The 26,483-nt window shown below is 40.6% G+C and overlaps 1 protein-coding gene across 4 annotated transcripts in view; it reads right to left on the bottom strand.

The window, feature by feature from the left end:
• The window catches only part of LOC108276222 (collagen alpha-1(XXIV) chain), an 88,674-nt gene that overhangs the window by 5,801 nt on the left and 56,390 nt on the right, over window positions 1-26,483 (bottom strand). For 2 of the 4 annotated variants that reach the window (XM_017487715.3, XM_047160219.2), the window contains 32 exons: window positions 24,704-24,757; window positions 23,435-23,488; window positions 23,210-23,263; window positions 23,031-23,084; window positions 21,604-21,657; window positions 21,456-21,500; window positions 21,316-21,360; window positions 18,714-18,767; window positions 18,137-18,190; window positions 16,217-16,270; window positions 15,244-15,297; window positions 13,482-13,535; window positions 13,266-13,373; window positions 13,129-13,182; window positions 12,802-12,909; window positions 11,580-11,633; window positions 9,738-9,791; window positions 9,548-9,604; window positions 9,087-9,140; window positions 8,867-8,920; window positions 8,508-8,561; window positions 8,071-8,124; window positions 7,643-7,750; window positions 7,243-7,350; window positions 7,046-7,153; window positions 5,959-6,012; window positions 5,791-5,853; window positions 4,486-4,539; window positions 4,278-4,313; window positions 3,525-3,560; window positions 3,278-3,304; window positions 2,004-2,057 (listed from right to left, as the gene is read on the bottom strand). In XM_017487715.3, coding sequence (XP_017343204.1) covers window positions 2,004-2,057; window positions 3,278-3,304; window positions 3,525-3,560; window positions 4,278-4,313; window positions 4,486-4,539; window positions 5,791-5,853; window positions 5,959-6,012; window positions 7,046-7,153; window positions 7,243-7,350; window positions 7,643-7,750; window positions 8,071-8,124; window positions 8,508-8,561; window positions 8,867-8,920; window positions 9,087-9,140; window positions 9,548-9,604; window positions 9,738-9,791; window positions 11,580-11,633; window positions 12,802-12,909; window positions 13,129-13,182; window positions 13,266-13,373; window positions 13,482-13,535; window positions 15,244-15,297; window positions 16,217-16,270; window positions 18,137-18,190; window positions 18,714-18,767; window positions 21,316-21,360; window positions 21,456-21,500; window positions 21,604-21,657; window positions 23,031-23,084; window positions 23,210-23,263; window positions 23,435-23,488; window positions 24,704-24,757 — 1,929 coding nt within the window. The other 2 variants (XM_047160217.2, XM_047160218.2) reach the window with 2 other exon arrangements.

Here is a 26,483-nt window from a genome sequence, read left to right as displayed (position 1 = left end):
TATCGTATAAAGAGACGTATCGTATAAAGAGACGTATCGTATAAAGAGACGTAAAGTATAAAGAGACGTAACGTATAAAGAGACATATCGTATAAAGAGACGTATCGTATAAAGAGACGTAAGGTATAAAGAGACGTATCGTATAAAGAGACGTAAGGTATAAAGAGACGTATCGTATAAAGAGACGTATCGTATAAAGAGACGTATCGTATAAAGAGACGTATCGTATAAAGAGACGTATCGTATAAAGAGACGTATCGTATAAAGAGACGTAACGTATAAAGAGACGTAACGTATAAAGAGACGTATCGTATAAAGAGACGTAACGTATAAAGAGACGTATCGTATAAAGAGACGTAACGTATAAAGAGACATATCGTATAAAGAGACGTAAGGTATAAAGAGACGTAACGTATAAAGAGACATATCGTATAAAGAGACGTAAGGTATAAAGAGGCGTAACGTATAAAGAGACGTAAAGTATAAAGAGACGTATCGTATAAAGAGACGTAAAGTATAAAGAGACGTAACGTATAAAGAGACATATCGTATAAAGAGACGTAACGTATAAAGAGACATATCGTATAAAGAGACGTAACGTATAAAGAGACGTATCGTATAAAGAGACGTAACGTATAAAGAGACATATCGTATAAAGAGACGTAAGGTATAAAGAGACGTAACGTATAAAGAGACATATCGTATAAAGAGACGTAAGGTATAAAGAGACGTAACGTATAAAGAGACATATCGTATAAAGAGACGTAAGGTATAAAGAGGCGTAAAGTATAAAGAGACGTATCGTATAAAGAGGCGTAAAGTATAAAGAGACGTATCGTATAAAGAGACGTAAAGTATAAAGAGACGTATCGTATAAAGAGACGTATCGTATAAAGAGACGTATCGTATAAAGAGACGTAAAGTATAAAGAGACGTAACGTATAAAGAGACATATCGTATAAAGAGACGTATCGTATAAAGAGACGTAAGGTATAAAGAGACGTATCGTATAAAGAGACGTAAGGTATAAAGAGACGTATCGTATAAAGAGACGTATCGTATAAAGAGACGTATCGTATAAAGAGACGTATCGTATAAAGAGACGTAACGTATAAAGAGACGTATCGTATAAAGAGACGTAACGTATTAAGAGACGTATAATTTGTATTGAATAATTCATGCTCAGTAAGCTCTGTATCCGGGTCGGAATCACCGTGACGTCTGATGTTGCTTTCGTTAATTAATTTAAACTTCCGTCACTCTTCACATCTCGTCTTTTCACCTCGATGAAAATTTGCAATATGAATTGTTTTTCCCTTTGACTTTACTATTACAATTTACAAAATGATCATAAAAACCCCATTTACAGTAGATGTCTGTCTCTCGCTCTGTCTCTCTCTCTTGGTCTCTCTGTCTCTCTCGCTCTCCAACTGTCTCTCTATTTTTGTCTCTATCTGTCTCACTCTATCTCTCTCTTAGTCTCTGTGTTTCTGCCTCTCTCTCTCCCCATCTCTCTCTGTCCACAACTCTCTGTTTCTGCCTCTCTCTCTTGGTCTCTCTCTCTCTGTGTGTCTCGCTCTCTCTCACTTGCTTGGTCTCTCTCTCTCTCTCTCTCTCTCACTCTGTGCCTCTCCATCTCTTGCTTAGTCTCTCTCTCTCTCTCTCTTGCTCTCCTTTTCCACCTATTTCATTTGTAAATAATTATTAATAACAATGTATTCAATAAATATTAGTCTTGCATTATAACTTTTCTGGCTCTTTTTATTTGCATGTCCAGAATTTGCGTAAAGCAGCTGTCTCTCTGTGACAGTGAAGCGAAGCCACGCGTCCTGACTAGAATCTCACATTTGACCTCCTTTCATGTCTGATTCAGATTTCCTCAGAAAGCCTGATGAAGATCCCTGAGCTATGGTGGAAAAACTTTCAGAATAAAACAATGAAGTTATGAGTGTGTGTGTGTGTGTGTGAAAGAGAGAGAGACAGGCAGATGTATGGTTCGGTACCTCACGCACCGGTGTGTCGTATTCCATGGCGGTCGTCATGGCTCCCACGCGTCTCTGTAATGTAACCACAACTCAGTCAAACACCCGGACCTCAGATCAGACCTGCGTTAACCCGAAGAAGAAGGAACACGCCCTCACGTCCTCGGACCACACATCTAATTAACCAGTTGCTGTATGTTCATTTCGTTTATCTGGTGTAGATCTGCGCCGGCTCGGTGATTTACACTAGAACCATTTAACCTCGGATGTTTAAACAGCGTAGGTTTTCCTTTTCCCAGAAATCAGAACACTCATAACAATAAGCTTGACACATCGCATTTGTCCTCACAGAGCTGCCAGAGAACTGGAGGCGCTCAGATACAATTCTGTAAATTTGGGGTCTATATCTGTTGTGTGTGTGTGTGTGTGTGTGTGTGTGTGTGTGTGTGTGTGTGTGTGTGTCCTTAATGTGCTGTCAGGATTGCTGGACAATCCCGCATATCAGTATGGTCGCATCCTGTAAACCCTACCACGAACTTTCCAGTAACCATCGTGACTCAACTTCACAGGCCTCAACCACACACACACACACACACACACACACACACACACACACACACACACACACACACACACACACAGAAAATGATTCTCCTCTGAAGGTCAGCCAGATGTAACCAACAATGACTAGCTAATTGAATATTTATCTTTGACCTGGAGTGAAATTACACATCTACGAGTAATCATTTCTCCAGTAATCAGCCTCCACTGCCAGCTTTATTTATTAAAACATTTCCATTCATCCTACTTCATTTCCTAAGAATGAACCTGTGCATCGTGGCAGAACGAGTTCTGCCGGGACCTTGCGGAGCCGCAAGTTGCACATCGCTACCCAACCCCACTCAGTCAGCGAGAGCCGAGCAACACGCGTTGGCCGACGGAGGTAGATCCAGACTGGTTTTTTAAATGTGTTCAGTTAAACGTAGTGGGTCATTATCAACGTTGAAAAACCTCCAAGATGGCTCGAAGGTGGCCCAACAGAAAAGTGTTCGGACTATAGGCTGGCGGTCGTGAGATTGAATCCCAACGACGCCAGACTTATCCGTGGCCGGGGGGGTTCAACAGAGCAAAGATGGCCATGCCGAACACTCTCTCTCCAGAGAGAGTTAATCAGAGTGACACTAGCCAATCATGGGTGTCTGTGAGCTCATGTATGTGTAGGCCTACTGTACGCTGTACTAGCATGAGTTTCAGGACATGGCCTTAATATTAAAGATGAACACAAATTCTCTTACCGGTGGTCCTGGAGCACCTGGAGGACCCTAAAAGCAAACAAAACAAACAAATCTGAGAAAACCGAAGTGTAGTTTGCTCCTCGATGGTTAACGCCAACACACACATTCAAGATGTGAACACCTTCCATTTTACCGAATTTTAGAATTACAAGAAGCTACTGGTTTTACACATAAATATAAATGACGTATATAATAAAAGTGAAAAGTATGGTATTTAAAGTGGCACTGGATGACTCCACTCACTTACCCTTGGTCCTGGAGTGCCGCGTGGCCCCTGGGGTCCCTTTTGTGGCAAGAGAAAAAATGAATACAACAACAACAACAACGTTGCAGCTTGTCATGTTGCCAAAGCATAAACTCCTCTGTCCTGAAGATGTTGGAAAACTTAAAGTTACAGATCTACCTCTGACACTGGAGACTCCTTCCATAAATGTTAAGTAATGTATTCACCACGTCAACAATTCCACACGTTTATAGAAATGATAACGTATTAAAGAACGAGCGCTTTAATATGAACCTGTGATTTGCAGCTGCACGACTGTCAGAGGCTGTTGTAGAAACCTTAACCTTCTGACCAATCAGAATCCGGAATTCAGCAGCACTGGGGTGCAAATGTGTTTCATGAAAGAGCCTTAGATCTGTGATGGTGCGCTGCTGCCCCTACAGGCCAGAATATAACACTGCAGCTAGGCTTCATCATTCATACCAGTGTGTGTGTGTGTGTGTGTGTGTGTGTGTGTGTGTGTGTGTGTGTGTGTGTGTGTTTATTCAGCTTTTATTCCCAGCAGCAAGCGAGCCTACACTGATCTACAACTTAAACAACATGGCTCCTGTGATGAGGCCAAAAGTTGGTAAAATTGAAAAATGCCATCTTGTTCATATTTGTGATAGTTGAAATGTGGAAAATAAGTAAAAATGAAAGAAAAACTTTCTCAGAGTCTTGAGTCTTTACAGGTGAGATATTAAGATGATACCGAGGAAAGATAAACGAGTTTCTCACCATCTCGCCTGCTCCTCCTTTAGGACCCTGCAGACCCTGAGAGACGACACAAACACATACATGAGCTAAAGCAAATGCACAGAGAGAGAGAGAGAGAGAGAGAGAGAGAGAGAGAGAGAGAGAGAGAGAGAGAGAGTGTGTGAGAAAGAGTGAGAGAGAGAGAGAGAGAGAGAGAGAGAGAGAGAGAGTGTAACATGCAGCTACTTACAGGTCTTCCGACCGGGCCGATCATCCCGACTGGACCAACAGGACCTGTGAAACCCTGAAAATTATAGAAATGTTTAAGAATGCAGGCATGGCAGTATTTGAGTATGTAAGTATGAAAGTGTGCAAGCAGGTAAGCACAGTATGCAAGTATAAATGTGTGCAAGCATTTTTTTAAGTATGCAACATGGAAATGTGTAAAAACGAAAGTATGCGAGTATGAAAGCGTGCAAGTATGAAAGTGTCTGAGTATTAAAGTATGTGAGTATGAAAGCATGCAAGTATGAAAGTGTGAGTATGAAAGCGTGCAAGTATGAAAGTGTGAGTATGAAAGCGTGCAAGTATGAAAGTGTGAGTATGAAAGTGTGTGAGTATGAAAGTATGTGAGTATGAAAGCGTGCAAGTATGTAAGTGTGTGAGTATGAAAGTATGTGAGTATGAAAGCGTGCAAGTATGAAAGTGTGAGTATGTAAGTGTGTGAGTATGAAAGCGTGCAAGTATGAAAGTGTGTGAGTATGAAAGTATGTGAGTATGAAAGCGTGCAAGTATGAAAGTGTGTGAGTATGAAAGTATGCGAGTATGAAAGCGTGCAAGTATGAAAGTGTGTGAGTATGAAAGTATGCGAGTATGAAAGCGTGCAAGTATGAAAGTGTGAGTATGTAAGTGTGTGAGTATGAAAGCGTGCAAGTATGAAAGTGTGAGTATGTAAGTGTGTGAGTATGAAAGCGTGAGTATGTAAGTGTGTGAGTATGAAAGCATGCAAGTATGAAAGTGTGAGTATGTAAGTGTGTGAGTATGAAAGCGTGCAAGTATGAAAGTGTGTGAGTATGAAAGTATGCGAGTATGAAAGCGTGCGAGTATGAAAGCGTGCAAGTATGAAAGTGTGTGAGTATGTAAGTATGCGAGTATGATATGGGTGAGAATGGAGATATACTGTACAAGTACATAAACGTATGCAAGTATGAAAGCATACATTTATGTATATTTATTTAAGTATGCAAGTATTAAAATGCAGTAGTAGTGAAGATATGCAAATAAGGAAGAGTGAAAGTAAAGCCGCTGTGAGAATACCGGAGTGAAGAAAAATCTACAATATAAGATAGTTATGATTTGTGTATTACTTTTTTAATCACTGTGTACTTCTGTGCGTGTGTGTGTGTGTGTGTGTGTGTGTGCGTGCATGTTTGTGTGTGTGTGTGTGCACTATTTCATACTTTTAATGTTTATATTATTAGAAAACAGGGGGAAGGATGAAGGAAAATAAAAAGGGAAACTAAAAAAATAGAAAAACGATAGTGATGTTCCTCACCAGTGTACCCAGCGGTCCTTTGGGTCCTGGAACTCCAGCAAAGCCTAAATCTCCACTCGGACCCTGGACCCAGCAAACAATAATAATAATAATAATAATAATAATAATAATAATAATAATAATAACAACTTCAACAAGAATGCTAATGATATGTGTGTGCCTATGTACCTTCGGTCCTGGGAAACCCTGAAATCCTAATATGCCTGGGTCTCCAACTTCCCCCTGCACACACACACACACACACACACACACACACACATACGATTGACAGCCGAGCTAAGCTGATCTGGACCACACACGTCTGGAATGTGTGTGGAGTCTCAGCATCACCATCATCTTTGTGTTCTGTAGGAAACCTGAGAACTTTCTCTTCCCCTGAACTCGTCCGTCTCTAACACGAGCAGTGTCTCTGAGCACTGAGGAGTGTGTTTAATCAGACACCGCTCGCTGCTCGCTTAATAGCCTGAGCAGATTTAGTAGCTTCGACGTCTGGAGAAGTGTTAAAAAAAAACAAAACAAGATAAGCGTGTTTTTTTAAGGGTTTGTCTGGAGGGGAGGCTGCAGTTCAGTCCTACATCAAGTATGCTACATTGTAAAATGCCACCACACATGTGGAATAGTGTGCTAGTATGCAAGAAAGCTAGTATTCTAGTAGGTTAATATGCACGTATGCTAGTTTGTAAAAAAAAAAAAAAAAAAAAAAAAAAGAAGCTAGTTTGCAAGTTAGCAAAAAAACTAATGTCTTAGTATACAAGTAAAAAATGCTAGTAGGCTAGTGTGCCAGTATGCACGAAGTATTCTAATGTGTTAATATGCAAATATGCTAGAATAGCAGTGCATTATTACGCAAGTATGCTAGGATGTAAAAATGCTAGCATTCAAGTAGGCCAGCATGTAAGAAAGCTTGTATCTTAGTATACAAGTATGCTAGTATACCAGTGCATTATTACACAAGAGCTAGTATTCTAGTGGGATAATACTGTATGCAAGTATGTACACACACTATTATGAAAGCATGCAAGTATGCTAGATAAAGTAGCCAATAAGCAATCTATTAGCAGTCGGTTAAAGGGCAAGTGCGCTAATGTACAAAAGTAAGCTAGTAGAGAAGTATGGAAGCGTGCTGCTATACTAGTAAGCGTAGTAGTCTGCAGGTAGTATGCAAGTATGCAAGTTGCTTGTACGCCAGTTTTAAAAAACACTGCTGACTGATGGCTGATGGTTCATAGATATTCAACTGGAGTTTGGTTCTCACCAGTTGTCCTTTGACCCCAGGATCGCCTTTTCTGCCCTGGTCTCCGGGGGCACCCTGCAAGCCCTTAGCACCTGCTGGCCCCCTGTCACCTGGCAAACCCCTCTCTCCCTGAAAAAAGCAAACAGAAGTGAAATGGTCATACAGGTGAACTCAAGGAAGGGTTCGAGAAGAGAAGAGAAGAGAAGAGAAGAACGTACCTGTATTCCAGGCTCTCCTCTGTCTCCAATCGGACCAGGCAGCCCGACCTCACCACGCGGTCCAGGAAGTCCCGCACTCCCCTCGATGCCTGACGTGCCATGCTGACCCTGTCAATCAAAACAGGAGACTTGTCATGTTACCGAGAAACCGCAAAGAAGCGTAAACTCCTCTGTCCAACAAAAAACATCGGAAAACGTTACAGCTTTACCTCCGACACTGGAGACTCCTTCCGTACACATTCAGAAAGCTTCACGATATTAATGATCGATACGCGTTTTGAATTAATGTGCAGTGTGAAATTAGTTGTTGCTATAGGAACAACATACTGTATTAGAATGAATGCATTAATAGAAACCTGAGATTTGCTTCTGACCAATCAGATTTGAGAATTCAACTTACTGTTTGACCAATCAAACCAGGCAGTCCTGGTAGCCCGGGCAAGCCTGGAAGACCATCAGGTCCTGGATATCCCATCATCCCCTTGGGCCCTGGCAAACCTACAGGTCCCTGAAACACACAACAAACTCGTCACACACAAAACCACCCATTTCCTCAGCGCTCCGTTCAGAAGCCAGCGTCACTTTAACTAATTCACATCATCTGTAGCTGGTGTTAGTTATCCAGTTAACTAGCTGAATGTTTGGAAGAGATTAAATACTTTGTGGCACGCCGTTATAGGAAAATAACCACCGACAGGACAGGGTGGTGCGATGAAGCGCAGTGACCGTTACCACTCTGAAGGTGATCATTTCCCTGTAACAGCACGTCCCCGAGTGTTTTATTCCTCTTACAGCACAGCGACTAGCATAACAGCCATAAACGATTACCTCTGGACCAGGAGAACCCGTCTGACCCTGAGCACCATTCTTTCCTGGTAGTCCCTGAACACACACACACACACACACACACACACACTTTACCAAGTACTATCATTTATTTGAATACAGTTATTCAGCCAGTTACCTACCTATCTATCTATGTCTCTTTCCCTCTCTCTCTTTCTCTTTCTAACTGTCCATCTGTCTCTATCTATCTATCTATCTATCTATCTATATTTAACAAAGACACTGTATATATTGAGAATTTTTTTGAACAAAAGATCAAAAGTTTAAACAATAAAGACACAGCCTTTCTTTTTTTCACAGCCTTCTTTGCTCATAATGGAGGGCGCTGTACATATCTCTTTTCCTCTTTCTCTCTCTACCCTCTCTATCTATCAATCTCTCTCATTCTTTCTCTCTCTCTCTCTCACACACACACACACCTGAGTTCCTTTATCTCCTTTAGGTCCTGTTTCTCCAGACAGTCCAGGTAATCCCTAAAAACGAACAGGTAAATATTTACTGATGTAATGAAAAAGATCACAATACAAAAGCGAATAAAAACGTGTGTGGTTGGTTAGAACGTTACCACTGCATGAAAAAAATTCACTCCATAATTACTAAAAAGGACTGAAAACATTTAATGATCCAAATTAAAAAGCAGATCTGTTATGGTGTAGTAAAGGTACATGTGGATTATTCTCCCGTTATTTAGACTGTGTACTGCAGATTAAAATACTAAAAAAAAATAAAAAATAGAAACCATTTCGAAAGGAATTACAGATTAAACTCGTGTACTCACTGGCGCTCCCTGCTGTCCCACTGACCCTCGAGCACCGGTGACCCCAACGTGACCCTGAAACACACACACCCACATTACTCCACATCTCCTCGTCTCTCGTTCCATCTCTCTACGAGATTAACTGGGGATTGAAGAACCATTCATTTTACAGGAAACGGATCGAAAATGAATCTGGGATTAAATTTATCCTGGGACAAACCTGAAGTCTTTGAAGACTCACCTGATATCCGTTGTCTCCTGGGTCTCCTCGGTCACCTCTCTCACCTGGAGGACCCTGTCCAGACACACACACACACACACACACACACACACCAATTCCAGACATCTAATAGCACCATGTTATGTAAAATACCAGCAGATGTATCACGACTGACGTTTTTTGACAGGAAGTAGAGGTTGTTTAAAACATTTTTCCATGTTGCTATTTATAAATAAATTATTCTAACAGGTTGACTTATAATTCGATTAAAAGATGAAATATTTCATTTACTTGCTACTGTACGTTCAGCATGATACGTGATGAAATCAAAAGTGACGTTCAGACATGGTGTTCAAACTTGGTTATGTGATCATTTTCTAACATTTTATTGGTCGATAAGGACCCGGCTGACACGTAGCGAGTTTGGTAAACAGGAAGTGGTGGTGTGTAATGATAGGAGGTGTAAGGAGATCTAGACCTACTGGTTCACCTAAGGGCCCCGGCAGTCCTGGAGTCTTACTGTCCTCTCCTGGATAACCCTGAGGAAACACACACACACACACACACACACACACACAAATATACTGCAGTCACAAAGTAGTGCCACAGCCAGCACATGTTCACATTCCTGCTAAAGAAATAACATGCACAGATCCGTATGATGCTACTTACCTTTTCACCTTTAGGTCCTGGGGGGCCAGGTGGACCAGGCTTGCCAGCATGACCCTAAATTCAGAAAAGATACAGAAGGAAAGAAACATTACACAAAACTCTAGCTAATGTTCGGAAACCACCACCGTTCGTTCATGATTATAGCTAAATGCTAACATCTTGGCATATTGACAAACTCCTTCATAAAACACTATGCACTGTTGATTATTTTTTATCCTATTCCTGTTACTCATGTTGTCTCATTCTTTAGTTCTATTCGCCTGTTTCTCGGAATGTGAAGAACAGACTTGCATGTTCCTTGGTGGAATGTTCTCACAGATCAAAAAAACCCTTCCTGTGAACTTTGGTGTTTAGAATTGAGCACAAAACCTCTTTTCCAACAGGATGATGGACCAACACTCTGTGGACAAAAGTATGTGCACCCCTGACCATCACACCCATATGTGGTTCTTCTACAAACTGCTGCCACAAAGTCCGAAGCACACAATTGTATAGAACGTCTCTGAACGCTGTAAAATTACAACTTCAGAGGCCCAAACTTGTTCTAGGATGATGATGTTCCTGTGCACAAAGCGAGCTCTATGAAGACGTGGTGTGAAGGTTGGAAGAAGGTTGAAGAACTCGAGTGTCCTGCAAAGAACCCTGACCTCAACCTCACTGAACATCACTTTGGGATGAACTGGAACTGGAGACTCCTCACATCAACATCAGTGCCTGATTTCAACCTCACCAACGCTCTTGTAGCTGAATGAACACAAATAATAAATCTAGAACGGGACGGTCAGCAAGCACATATGGGTGTGATGGTCAGGGTTAAGGCCATGTATCGTACCTTGATCTTTCCCAACATGTCAATTCGTTTGGAGATGCATATAAAATTTTATATATTTTTAATAATTTATAGAAGGTATTATATACTCTAGTCATTCCAGACATCCAGTTCATATGCAGTCTGTAAAAATATTATTGGCATTACTGATCTGGACAGGGCTAAAATCCCAGAGATACTCCGGTAATAATTATATTGCATTACCTCACCTCCACATGGAAGACAAATCCAGGATGAATGGGACTTTTGGGACAAATTGCAACCATGTAAAATTCACACAAAACCCACAGGATGTCACAGTTCTTCCAGAACAGTCTATATTGCATGCTCAGCATAAGATTAGCAGAGAGGACTAACAAACATAACATTCCACTAGGAATTTCAGACCTCAGAAATCAGACGATCTGATGTGTAACCCATAAAAATCCAATTGTGATTGGCTTGGGCAGTGGTAGCTCAGCGGTTAAGGCGTTGGGCTACTGGTCAGAAGGTCATGAGTTTGAACCCCAGCATTGCCAAGTTTCCACTGTTACCTTGAACAAGGTGCTTAACCCTCAACTGCTCAGATGTATAAATGAGATAAATGTATGTCACTCTGGATAACAGCGTCTGCCAAAATGCTGTAAATTTAAATGGATTGTGAGATAACAACACCGTTATTGAATGGGTGCCAAAATACTCTGACACTTCTGAATATCCTTTGCAATACACATGTGACACAGATTTTCTGGAATGTTGAGTCAAAATGTGAGGAAAATCTTGTAAGAGCCTTGTTGTTTATATTCTTCAAATGTATATTTGAAGAATTTATGGTTAGGCCCTGGTGTGGATCCGAGTGTGCGTGTGGAGGACTTTGGTATGTTTGGTATAAATTATTTCGAAGAATGTTTCTGTTTTTGTTTTTGAGAGTTTCTGTTTTATTAATCTGCCATACCGTGCGAGGAATCCCTGGGGCGATTTAGCATTTAACCGTGTGTGCATGTTTGTTTTCAATAAAAGCAAAAGTAACTCACTGTGTACCCTTCCATTCCTGGTTCCCCCTGCGGTCCCATAACTCCGGCTTGACCCTGGACGAAATGAAAAAAACACATATACACACACAGACGAATGAAAAACGAGTTTGTGTTTGAAATAAGACTGCTTACAGCCACCTGAAAGTTCTCTTTATATCTAATCCCAGGTTCAGAACCAACACATTCCTAGAAACTGCGTCTCTTTCTGCTGGAATGAGCTCGGAAAAGTAAGTTTTCTGTCCAAGTTGGGGAAGGGTTTTGGTGCGTGTATTTCTGCTTCTCCTCGGTGTGTTCATCATCGTGTACAGAAGACATTGATTCATGCTTAGCATGCTAACAATCCTTAATGGATTTACTTTCAAAAAAACAACAACATAATATCCCATTAGGAGTCTTTGATTCAAGTCCAGACTCTGTTACTGTTTAGACTAGCTGGAGTCTAACAGCTAAAAGGTCAACAACATTGTTGGATCGAGCTGTGGTTCTGATCTTTGTCAAGTGTTTCAGCTTTTAAGGGGAAAAAAAACTGATACATTGGCAGCTTTGTGAGCTGTTCTATTTCCAACCAGAACTTTGAGAAGAACTGAAAACCTAACAGACTTTAGGTCTGTTTTGTTTGAACCACTGACATGAGACTGGAAAAAATACACCAACAGCACTTAAAGCTATTTTTTAGCTAAACTGGATGTTTCTTATGCATCTATGAACATTTAAAGAAATAAAAATAGACATGACGTCAGCATCCTAGAAGCTTAACTGACTCACAAGTAGCTACAGGCTTTATAGTTAAGGGTCATAATCAGAGTCTTAAAGTTAGTATTTACACGTTCAACCCGGGAAGTTACTCGTATTCAGAGTCGGGTTACACGGCTGCTTCGGTTGATTCTTCAATCAGATGATTAAGATTAAGATTTTTGTTGCGCAGACGCATCAACACGTACTGGGTTTTTTTTTGTTGTCATATTTATGTATTTACTGGCCTTCAATTCCGGAAATCGCTCATAAAAAATGCACCCAAGTTGAAGGTCGGAATCGTGCGCAACCAAGACATGCCAAAATTAAAAACAGACATCGCCTTTTCTCGGAATAATAGTGACTTTTACACGGATTAACCGAAGACAAACAGGAAGTTGCCTGGTAATTCACCTATTCTGCAAACTGAAATGGAGGAAGAGAAGGAAGGAAGGAAGTGATGTAATCAAGAACACATTTAGGTACTAACCGGTGGTCCTCTGGTTCCACGAGCTCCTTTTAGTCCTCGCTCTCCTTCGTGTCCAGTTTCGCCTGCGGAACCCATCTCACCCGGCTGTCCCGCCAGACCGTGGTCGCCCTGATACAAATCAACACAATGATGGCGTCTCAGTGGTGAGTGTTTAAATGTCACGGTTGTCTCCCGTAAGCACTTCATGTCTCTAGTCTAGCTCTCTGGGATGCAAAAGCTATCCACTGACTCCTGTCCAAAAACAACAGCCCAGGTAGCAGAGGCTGGAGCTGTTTCGTTGTTCTTGTCCGTCATGAGTCGTATAGTAAGTCTTAAATTATACTTTACCTTCTTTCCATGACGTCCACGTTTGCCTGGTGATCCTTGTTTTCCTTCTGGTCCCTAATGCAAAGAAATCATAATTAGTGTTAAAGAAAACTAGAAAACATAAATAAAATCTATATTTCGAACGCTCATGCACTCACCGGGAATCCTTTTATGCCGGCATCTCCAGGAGGTCCTGGAGGTCCGGGGTCACCGACCTCGCTCCTTTCACCGGGCTCTCCCATAGCACCGTGGTCACCTTGTTCACCCTGGAGCAAAAGCAGAAGAACCACTAAACCAATGAAGGTGCACTTAGACAGAATAAAAATGTCAAGGAATGGAAATGAATGGAAAAAAAAAGTTTGGTGTTTATTGACCTTTGGCCCATCCTTTCCTTGAGGTCCATCTTCTCCTGCTGGACCTGGAGGCCCCTGACAGATACACACACACACATTAAAGGGAAAAACTCTTAAAAGCATTCCATTACCATAATTTAAAAGGATTCCATTACCACGGATGATGAAAATCAGTCAAGTTTGGGCTTTTTCAAAAATATATGCCCACACATTATAATGAGGCCTGTATAGAGTCATGAACCTCTAATTTAAGCGCATCATCAAATTTCAGGGAAGGTATGTATGTTTAACCTGACAGGTATTTTAATAGTCATCATAATCATCATCATCATCATCCTCCTCCTTCTCCTATGGTGGAAAATTATGAAACATTCACAATATGGCACCTGTAAAGTCACCTAATGAGACGTCAGATGAGGCTCAAATTTGGTTTACAGCAGACCTTCTAAGAGGATTGGCATTTAAAAATTTTTTTTAGAACAATGTAGAAATAGTGTTCATCATTACAGCCCTCATAAAGCTGCTTTCACCCTTGCCATTTTCCTCTCGACCTCCAGTCAAGTCGCAGGTTGAGAAAGAGAAACATGGAGGACAAAGTGATGGTGAAAAAAGAGTCTCGTACGCTAGTGAGTGATTATGAGGAGATTTACAGCATGCTGAATGGAAAATATTCTCAACATTTCAACGCCGCTGTAACTAAAACCAACAGTGTGTGTATATTTTGGTTGTTGAATGGTCGAACAAGCAGGCCACATTCTTTACATTTTCCCTAAAGCCTCTAAAACTACAGTGAAGACAAACAACGTCCTCAAAAGAAATCTAATCTAATCTTGAGAGCAAGCTGGTCTGTTATGGTTATTATATAAAGTCATTTTATATATTGACATTTTTGTTTGTATAAATGCTAACATGCTAGCTAGGTAAATTACCTGTAACATTAAAGCGTCTTCAGGCATCCATATTACCGATACCTAGCAACAGGTGATAATTTAGATGAACTTAGCTGAACTGGCAGTGTTAATCTTTCCTTATATGTTAGCTACATTTGTAGCTACATAAGTACTTTTGAATGAAGTAGACTGTGTGAATTACACTGATTAACCATAACATCAAAACCACCCGCATAATACTGTGTAGGTTCACCTTGTGCCACCAGAACAGCTCTGACTCTAAAGGTGTGCTTTGGTATATTTGGTATCTTCTGGTATATTTGGTACCAAGATGTTAGCAGCAGATCCTTTAAGTCCTGTAAGTTGCACGGTGGGGCTTCCATGGTTCACAAACGTAGGTGTGAAAGCAGCCCGAGTGCACACATTTCATAATTGGTAAATGGTCAGCACTTATATAACCTTAATGATTCTATAAAAAAGGTGGTTTACACTGTTTCTCATCCACACACACACTCACACACCAGTGGTAGCAGAGCTGCCATGAGGAGTAACTTGGGGTTCAGCGTCTTGCCCAAGGACACTTCGGCATGTGGAGTCACGTGGGCCGGGAATCGAACTGACAACCCGCTCTACCACCTGAGCCACAGCCGGCCTAATCCAAACTAAAACCTCCACTCAGTTCACAGGAGAGTTTTTCTTCAGTTAAAAACAGCAGGATATCAGTGCCAGTAATATAACGCACCATAGGCAAAAACACGGGGATTGACTGAGTTATGGTGTAACAGTAGAAGATCAGACAGTGCGCATGAACACACAAAGTCTTCGAGGGAAAAGAATAAAAACACAGCTGAGGCCTTCAGACCTGTAATTAAGGAGCAAGAATGTGGACTCACCCTTACGCCTTCTTGCCCTTGCTCTCCTTCAGTACCCGCAGGTCCGATTTCACCCTACAGGGAAGAGAATCAGACCTTCCATGAGTGAACAGAAATGTCCAATAAAGACTATTTTCCAGAATAAGACACACTGCTGTAAACTCACCCTGTACAGTACATTTCAGATTCCTTTCTCATGCTATACCGATCGATTAAATATATCATTGCAGACAGACACACTGCACACGACACGACAAAACATGTTAGTTCCTGTTAAAAGATGCAACTTGTCGTGTTACCAAGAAATCACAAAGAAGCGTAAAAAGAATCCTCCGTCCTGAAGGTGTCGGAAAACTTAACGCTACAGGTGTTACCTCTGACTGTTACAAAGCGCCGACACTGGAGCATGCTAAATAAACCATAGAAACGATAACGTATCAGAACGACCGCGCTAATTATGAATAAACCTGCGCTACTGTCAGAGCCACTGATACAGGAAATGAATCAACACCTTCTGACCAATCACAATCCAGAATTCAATTCCGCCACACCTTAACTGTACTCCATTTCACTTAAAATGACTTTGCGTCATTATTTATGTCAGTGTACGTTTCACCATAAAATGTAATAAATGTATTCATTATTTGGTTATATTCCAGGTGCATAATAATAATAATAATAATAATAATAATAATAATAATAATTTGTAAACATCATCGCCTTTTTCTGTCCTAATGTAAAACACCTCAGTCAGCTGTAGATGAAGGGTGCCATTACTTTTCAGCATGTTTTCTAAAAAATTTTTTAAAGAACATGGCTATAAAACCTCATCTGATGAGATTCACAAAATGGTTTATGGTAAAATAATTACATTCATGCTAACTCATCAGTCGAATAAAATTTATGCAAATCATTTCAACAGTTCTACAGGCTTCCAGAAAAAGTGCTCTGATGTTGCACTTATTAGCACTAGCATGGGGTTAGAACTCCTTACCTTGGATCCAGGTTCTCCAGCAGGTCCCTGTTCACCTTCAGGTCCTGGAGGCCCCTGCCAGAGAAACACACAGTACTCATTATAAAACACTGCACCTTTTCCTCTCAAGACAAAAAGGAACTCTCATGAACTTCAGTTTGCTAGTAATTCTATTAAATAAGCTACCCATGAAATAGTATTATAGTAAAGTGTCTGAATTAGCATTACGATAAACACATTAACCCACAAACCAGCCTTACAGTAAACAGGGAAAACATGACTAGCATTATGTCATGCTGACTCACAAACAGGATAAAAGGTGAACTGGCATTGCAATAAACACATAGTGCTATAGTAAAGAAGCTAAAACGTGAACTAGCATTACAATAAACACATAGCGCTATAGTAAAGAGGCTAAAACGTGAACTAGCATTACAATAAACACATAGCGCTATAGTAAAGAAGCTAAAACGTGAACTAGCATTACAATAAACACATAGCGCTATAGTAAAGAGGCTAAAACGTGAACTAGCATTACAATAAACACATAGCGCTATAGTAAAGAAGCTAAAACGTGAACTAGCATTACAATAAACACATAGTGCTATAGTAGACTAAAACGTTAACTAGCATTACAATAAACACATAGCGTTAGAGTAAAGAGACTAAAACGATAACTAGCATTACAATAAACACATAGCGTTAGAGTAAAGAGGCTAAAACGTGAACTAGCATTACAATAACACATAGCGTTAAAGAGGCTAAAACGTTAACTAGCATTACAATAAACACATGGCGCTATAGTAAAGAGGCTAAAACGTGAACTAGCATTACAATAACACATAGCGTTAAAGAGGCTAAAACGTGAACTAGCATTACAATAAACACAAAGTGCTATAGTAAAGAGGATAAAACGTGAACTAGCATTACATTAAACACAGAGTGCTATAGTAAAGAGGATAAAACGTGAACTAGCATTACAATAAACACAAAGTGCTATAGTAAAGAAGCTAAAACGTGAACTAGCATTACATTAAACATAAAGTGCTATAGTAAAGAGGCTAAAACGTGAACTAGCATTACAATAAACACATAGCGCTATAGTAAAGAGGCTAAAACGTGAACTAGCATTACAATAACACATAGCGTTAAAGAGGCTAAAACGTGAACTAGCATTACAATAAACACATAGTGCTATAGTAAAGAGGATAAAACGTGAACTAGCATTACATTAAACACAGAGTGCTATAGTAAAGAGGATAAAATGTGAACTAGCATTACAATAAACACATCGCACTATAGTAAAGAGGCTAAAACGTGAACTAGCATTACAATAAACATAAAGTGCTATAGTAAAGAGGCTAAAACGTGAACTAGCATTACAATAAACACAAAGCGCTATAGTAAAGAGGCTAAAACGTGAACTAACATTACAATAAACACAAAGCGCTATAGTAAAGAGGCTAAAACGTGAACTAACATTACAATAAACATAAAGTGCTATAGTAAAGAGGCAAAAACGTGAACTAGCATTACAATAAACACGGCTCTATAGTAAAGAGGCAAAAACGTGAACTAGCATTACAATAAACACGGCGCTATAGTAAAGAGGCAAAAACGTGAACTAGCATTACAATAAACACGGCTCTATAGTAAAGAGGCAAAAACGTGAACTAGCATTACAATAAACACGGCGCTATAGTAAAGAGGCTAAAACCTGAACTAGCGTTATAGTAAACAGATTAACCCACAAACTAGCATTAAAAAAAGAAATTACAAACAGTTACAATTACAAACATTTTAACTTAATTAGCTGACAGTGAGTGTGTGAGTGTGTGTGTGTGTGAGAGAGAGAGAGAGAGAAAGAAAGAGAGAGCGAGAGAGAGATAGAGAGAGAGATTGCTGCACTTATAAGCATTATTATGGAACGCTGTGTGTTACCTCAGGTCCTTGCTCTCCGTCTGCTCCCGGTTCCCCCGGTGGCCCTTTAGGTCCCTAATAGACAAATACATCATTAGATTGAAATCTCGGTTACGTAACTCAGCACTCAAACACATACCATTATTCTGCATAACACACAGACACACACACGCACATGGCTACGTGCTAGAACTCAACACTCTTAGCAAAATAAATGTGATTGAGGCAATATTATTGTGAAGAGAGCAGCTGTCATCGCCAAATTATGTGGCAAACACAAACCCGATAAAGGACATGACCTTGGGGAAGATGCCGTGTGTGTGTGCGTGTGTGTGTGTGTGTTCTGATGTGTATATGTGTATGAAAGAATGAAAAAACAGTACGGCTACTTCAAACAGCTGCGGTGTGTTTTTACAGCAGACGGAGCAACTAGGGGCCTGTCGACTGAACACATGTTTAGACTAGCTGATACACACACACACACACACACACACACACACACACACACACACAAAACGCCAGTAGGAAAAATCCATGCCCCTACTCCCAAAACCACCAATTTGGCCTAAAATTTATGAAACGAAGCTGAAATACTCACAGGTTCACCATGAGGTCCTCTTTCACCAGAACTTCCAGGTGGACCTGCAACACCCTACAAACACACACACACACACACACACACAGACACACAAACACACATTACAAACCTGCATACATACACATATCTGGGTCATGACCATATTGACTATTTTTGTGTAGATAGGATCTCCTTATCCAGGACATTATAAATTCACAGATAAGAGGAGAAGTATGCAGTGAGTGTGGCTGCATGCTGTCAATTACAGGAATGTGAGATTGAGTTTGAATCCCTAACACTGGAGCTACATGTAAACAATTTCCACACAAGAAACCATCAACTAGCATTTTTCTGAAGTTTAATGAAATGATCATAAATAGGACAGGAATTCTGGAGAGCGTAAGAGATTTTAGAATGAAGAATATACCCTACACTGTAGCATTAGTTGTTTCCAATGACAAAAGTATGAGGAGCAAAGATGTGGAAGTCTAGAGTGAAGAGGAGGAAGAAGTCAGAACAAGTCCCAGAGTGAAGAGGAGGAAGTCCCAGAGTGAGGATGAGGAAGTCTCAGACTGAGGAGGAAGTCTCAGAGTGAGGAGGAAGTCTGAGAAGGTCCCAGAGTGAGGACAAGGAAGTCTCAGAGTAAAGAAAAGGAAGTCCGAGGAAGGTCCAAAAGTGAGGAGGAAGTGAAAGTCCCAGGGTGAAGAAGAGGAAGTCCCAGAGTGAGGATAAGGACGTCTAAAAAAGTCAGGAGGAGGAAGTCATAGGAAGTCTCAGAATGAGGACATGGAAGTCTGAGGAAGTCTGAGTGTTTCCAGGAATGTAAGCTAGCATGAAATGAGAGCAAGTAAAAGAAAATCCAAGTGTGAGAAGAAGGATCCAAGAGCGCTGGAGGAAAGACGTGGAAATCAGAAGAGAGTAATCTGAGAGTAAGCGCACAAAATGGCTTTCAGGGAACTGCCTGGGATTTAAAAGCTTTGTGTAAACATTCTGTATGGAAGCAGAACAGAAGTACATCAGGAAATTGCACGACAGCTAAAGTGAAACATGATTCGGTTTAAATGTCCTTGCTTTTGACTTTTTAAAAGTAAAAGAACGTGTGAACTGTGCTGTTCTGCGTTTCATTACGCTGTAGTGAGATACAGTAAGTCGAACTGCGGTGTATTCAGCCATGCTGTGTTCTGCGACGTTGATTATTTGTCTGCGAGAAACCAGCCGCATGCTGTTAAACCACCAGGAAATGACTGCAGCCTGTTTCTCAGACTCCTCTCAGATGTGTCACCAGCACCGCTTCATATGTTTTCCCTTCATCCCTGTTTACACGGCTCATTATCATCTACAGGATGCACTGAATCTACACGCAACCCGCTCCCATTACCACGGTGGGATAGCATCATGCGAAACCGGACCTGGAAATCTGTTCCTGATGATTATTATTGTGGAACTCTTATCTCTTTCAGGCATGGGAACTGGCTGGCCACGAGGAACAGAAACATCCGTGGGCAACGTGTGGCCTGGCGGATAATAAACACTTGTTTTGCCAAACGTGAAGCCACTGTGAATTTTGGGGACTTTGTTCAGGAACATAGGAAGAACTTGTTCTTTCATTCATGTTAACACGTGTGCACTAAATCAGTAAATCTGCTTACTGCTGTATTGCACTTTCTACCTTATAATCTGTTTGTTTGTTTTTTTGTTGTGCACTGACAAGTAAAATTAGATGTCCGAGCAGGAAACACCAAATATGTTTGACTGATTTGAAATCAAAGTGTGTACACTAGCCTCAGTTGCTCTATTTGTGGCACTAGAGGGCGCTGTGGGTCTAAAGGCATTTGGAAAGTGTAAGAGAAGTGGGGATACGATGCACTGTATCCTCAGGCTATTAAAAGTCTATTAAAAGTTTAGTATAACATACACACACCACCAGCGCTAATGACAGAGAGGGTGTGCTGTAAAATGGCAGACTCCGTCTACTTCCTTCTACTGTACAGTCAGCAGTTCACATGACACCGTGTGATATAAAACTGGAATACAGGGGAAATGGAGCAATAAGTGAAGGCAAGGTTTAGTAGAAAGGTTTGAGAATAAACAGTTCCGGTGTCCGTCACTGTACAGTATGTAGTGCAGGTGCATTAAGTGGTTAAGGACAGTCCATTAAGCAACTGTCCAAAACTACTAATGCAATGTCCTCCTGATTGTCAAGTGCAGGACAGTAGGGCGTCAGCTCATTCTTTATTATTTGACGTTTTTTCATATTCAAGACTCTGGAGCCCTATTAAGATGGGATTAGTTTCGCTGGGTGAAAACAAACAAAGGATGGACAACCTTCTCACAGACTGCGTCACGCATGATCACGTGGTCATGTTATGGCTGGACGTTCACTCAATCCCATCAATTAACAAATCGATCCCATCTTCATTCTTTAATAAATTTAATATAAAATAAAGCAAAGCCACATATATATATATATATATATATATATATATATATATATATATATATATATATATATATATATACTGATATACTGATGCCCTTATGCTGACAGAATTGAGGTACGAGTGTCATAATCCGGAAAATACGGTCTTGTTACATGAACTGGAACTGTTGGATGTGGATGTACCGGTGGCCCTGGAGAGCCTCGTTTCCCTGGACTTCCCGCTTTGCCCTGCAAAGACACACATGGATCACAACAGCACTGTGGTATAAAAATACAATATTTGATTTGATCAGTATCATGCAGCACTAAGTTGATGGACTTACAACAAACCCCGTAGCTCCTTTCAGGCCTGGGCCGCCCTTTTCTCCCTGTATATAGCAAAGTAAATAGCTTTGTATTGAGTTAAGACAAAAACAATTGAAGTGTGTCGGTATGTGGGGGTGTGTTTGATATAATGAGTACTATTAGTACCTTGATGCCCTCTGGACCTGGCTCTCCGGGTGGTCCATCGGCTCCTCTTGGCCCCTGATATGAGCAGAAAGAAAAAAAAAACAAAAAACCTAGCAATAGGTTCTTCAGTTTGACTCATTTACAAGGGAACCCTTGTAAGTTCTATGTAGATCCCAACCATCAAGGTGTAAGCAACCAGAAGCGAGCAAATACGCTTCAGTAACAGTTAACCGGTCTGTGTTGTGGTTATCCAGGAGTGGAATCCCCAATCCTCAGCCTAGCACAAGGCTAATAAAAGTATTAATAGAGAATCCCCTGGAAATTGTACCGATTTTCCATCATCCCGGTCAGTGAGACTGCATCATATTAGCAAATCTACGCAAAACCGCAAGCTGCCATCACAATTACTTACTACTACAAAAATATGCTTGGAAAAACAGATCCCAAACAAAAAACCAAGATGATCCACACTTGAACTTAATTTGCTTTAGAATCTAGTCTAAGACATGGAAATAAACAGGAAAGGAAGTCATGCCACAACGTCATGCTTAAACAATCCAACCATCTGTGCCTATGTGGTAAGCGCTACCATGTGTGTGTTGTACGTATATAATAGTATAAGTGAAAACACACACACACACACACACACACACATAAATGAAAAGCTTCCTGTACAATCAGATAGAAAATAGCTAATGATGTTATAAACTGGGGACCCGAGACCGTCACACATGCAGCCATCAGTAGCATGGCTTCATCGTCTGGCCTCCACATGCTGTGGTATACTTTACTCACTCATGTAGCAGACTGGTATCCTGTGTAGACACAAAACTTCACCACTGAATCAACAGTAAAACAGATTTGATGGCCAGCCACACGTTTCGATTGACTAGTGGATGTCATTCTGATCTTGACCATAAGGGGTCACTGTAAACTGCATCAAAAAGACGCAGGCCCAGAGCACGCAAGCACACACTTCAAACTCTTCATAAGGGCATTAGTTGCTCAGCAGTTCTGGTTTATAGATCCTGATTGATCCTCACTGTCTCACTTCATTGAGAGCTTTCTGATGTAAAGAGTTGACGAGTTCAATTTGAACTTGTTATGATCCATTATTTACGCAATCCACAAGAAACAGATGGAGGACACTGAGCTGGAAGAACCTCAAGAGCAAATTATATAAAACCTTGTGCAAGATGAAAGACAGTACAGCAGCCACCACATGGGTTCTGCAAATCACGAGTCCTTTACAGTGAGATGATTTGAAGATCCCCAATTTACCAGCAAAAAGAGAGTTAGTGTAATGCTCCCAGCTAGAAATATGTTACTCTGACATTGTAGTCGGTTTCATCCATACAAACGATAACAAGGAATGAAACTCAAGGGCACGAACCCCTGAGCTAAAAAAGGATGGACAAAAAAATGAGATACTTCATTTAGTGGCTTACCCTCCTTCCTTTTGTCCCAGGAATACCTGGAGTACCCCTTGGACCCGTCAGACCCTAAGCAGAGGGATGTAGTAAAGGAGAAAGGTTATTTTACCTCACATCACACCATCTTTTTTTTCTTGCACTGAACTAATTGATATATTCCAATTTTTTATTCCACAATTGATTACAGAACGTACTGGTGGGCCTTGTGGGCCAACATCTCCAGGACCTCCTGGCAAACCTGGATAGCCCTTAAACAGATGAAAGCAATACCCAGTAAGTCACCAATAATTCAGTATAGATCTAAGAAGTATGATATGAGGTTAAATTGTATGCCACATATGATCATTAATGGACAAAACCCAAAAGCAGTCTAAACATCAACATCTTTGCTTTGTTAAAACAATGATTAGTGTTCTTACCATTGAACCCTTCTCTCCTGGGGGACCCAAAGGCCCTGCTGGACCACGATCTCCCTGTGAAAACAAATAAATGAAATTAGGAACCAATATGCATTTTTATTCATTCTGAAATGAACTATGGTGGGATGAATTTCTCCAAACAAGTTGAGCCTACAGCCTTTCTTATCTATTTAAAAAAATTCCTTTTCTAAACCTCAGGTAAAAAAATCCACAAAGTAGGTTTATCTGGGCAAACTATGATCATGTGGCTTCTAAAACATTTTCTAACATCAATGGAGATATAAGGATGTCCTTTGGACGACCTATTTAACAATGCATACTTAACACATTTACCAACACTTTATACAAAAAGCTTAAGCTATCAGTCATGGACCAACTAGGAGAACTGAGGAGCCATAAACCAACTCCCCTTGCAGTCACTTGGAAATCCCTAGATGACCTTTTACTTCATGAGAATGAGAATTTATTTTATTCATCTTCAGTAGCCACTGTATTCTGATCAGGGTCATGGTAGAACCAAAGCCTCTACTGGGAACACTGGACACATTAACAAACTCATTCACACCTAGGAACAATTTCCAGTTATCACTGAATCTACCAGCAAACGAATATGTTAAATGGTCCTTAGAATTGACCCAAGGACCCTGGAGCTGTGAGGATACAGGTCATATTTTAGCCCATTTCCGTGGGGACTGTCCTCTGAATGACTGATCTGAAATTGGCCTGAAACTGATCTGGATTGGCCTGTGGTTGGCTGATTCACCCTTGAGTACAGATTCTGTTGTTGACCAACATTCCTTCAATTCAATTCAACTCAGTTCAGCTCAGTTTGATTTGTATAGCGCTTTTAACAATGGACATTGTTCCAAAGCAGCTTTACAGAAATATATCAATTCAGAATATACATTTTAAATGTATGAATTTGTCCCTAATGAGCAAGCCAGAGGCGACAGTGGCAAGGAAAAACTCCCTGAGACGTGAAATATGAGACTAAAATATGAGGAAGGAACCTTGAGAGGTACCAGACTCAAAAGGGAACCTGTCCTCATCTGGGTAACAACGGATAGTATAATTATAAATAAGTCCCTTCTATAAATGTGCTAATGATACATGCTCAAATAGTGCAGGAAAATTAATTCATGCACGATTCAGTTCAGGCACAAGCATCATCTAAATTCCATAAGATTCACACTGAAGACTCTATTCATCTCTATTCATTAATCTCTTAGGATGTGAAATAATGAAAAGAAGAAAGAGAAGTCATTTTACTTTTTCCCCAGGTGGGCCAGCCACGCCTGGAATTCCTGGAAGTCCTTCTTCTCCCTGCAAACACCCAGATGAAGAACACAAAAAGAGACGTTAAACACATAACTGAGAAGACACACAGGACCACCACTAGTGTCTAGCATCCACCTGGATGATGCGAAGGCAGCCATAGTGCTCCAGAACTCCCACCACACAACAGCTATGAGTGGAGAGGAGAGGAGAGTGATGTAGCCAAATCAGAGATGGGGATTATTAGGGGGCCATGATTGATAAGGGCCAATGAGGGAATTTCACCAGGACACCGGTTTTAGTATAGTAACCTTTTATTGTCCCCCTTAGTCGCAATTTGTTCTGTAGCATGGAAGTTTACCACCACATACAGACAAAGACAGACAAATACACAACATCAATAACACATTAAAATACAAACATTAAAAAGAAAACTACTTGACTTACACTACCGGTCAAAAGTTTAGACACACTCATTCTTTATTTTTATGTTGTGATCAAAAACAATTGAGTATTTTAGCATCTTCAAAAGTAGACGCTCTTTTCGCCTAGAACTTCCAGAAATGTATTCTTGGCGTTTTCTCACCTGATTTCTTGAGGAATTTCCCTGAGATTCTTTTTAAACAGTATTCAAGAAGTTCCCACCTACCGTGATGTATTAGTGATGAAATCAAGCAACCAACCAGCCACACTCGCATTTACACATTTACAAAACCCAACCTGAGCTTGTGGAATCGTATTAAATGCAGGAGAAAAATCTACAAATAAAAGCCTAGCATACTGTCTAGCAATAGCACACTGCCAAGATTGGGACAGAAATGGAAGATGAAAAACACTTCTGTAACGATCCTAATCAGTAGGATTAAGGGTGGTCTTATTAAGACATGACATAACCAGGTTTAAAGACAAAAGAAAGACTTGATGGTCTACCTCTGGGTATTTTTATCTCCCAGTAACGTCCAAGCTTTCCCTTTAGTTCCTTCTGTCCATTGTCCAGTCTAAACATTTGGCTCATCAAACCAAATCCAGCTAACAAGTATACAAAAAACATCAAATCATGCTCCAGGACCTGTTTCAGCACTTTACAAAACATGCAGATGTGTTCTCCCACTACACAAATCTGGAATCTGAAATTGGATGGAGGCTGCAGCTGATGAACGTGGAAAACACATTTCCTCCAGCTTATCCAAATTTAAGGCGAGAGTGGGTTTCTTTCCATAGAAAATTCAGAGTCATCCGCTCTGCTAGACTCTGGATTAAGCTTGGATCCTGCCTCTGAAACCACAAACTGCATCTGTAGATCTGACTTTAGCAGAAAGACACCATACATGGGAATTCTTTTATAGTTCCTTGTCAGATTCTTATCAATATTCACTTTGCAGGCACTTTTCATGGTAGCACTTTGGGGTCACATCGATTGACCAGGTCATTATCGTGAAACCTTCTGCTGCTGTAATCATCAAGACTGTCCTTTTTACGCATCCCAGGACTTAGTATTATTTGCCTTTATTTTTCTATACCAACACACTGTAAGGATTTATATTCCCAAAAACTGTGTGTCACCCAGAAGAGGATGGGCTCCTTTTAGAGTCTGCTTCCTTTCAAGGATTCTTCCTCATGAAGAATTCTTCGTCACCTCTGGCTTGTTCATTGGGGATCTAAATCCACATCTGGATTTCTGTTAATCAACTCTACAAATAAAATTGCACTGAAAGCAACCGATCTCTCAATGGTTTGTGAATCCGCTACTTATACTGCGTATTATCCCTGACGA

Source organism: Ictalurus punctatus, chromosome 15, assembly GCF_001660625.3.
Source record: "Ictalurus punctatus breed USDA103 chromosome 15, Coco_2.0, whole genome shotgun sequence".
NCBI lineage: Eukaryota > Metazoa > Chordata > Actinopteri > Siluriformes > Ictaluridae > Ictalurus > Ictalurus punctatus.
This window is presented reverse-complemented; position numbering and strand designations above follow the sequence as displayed.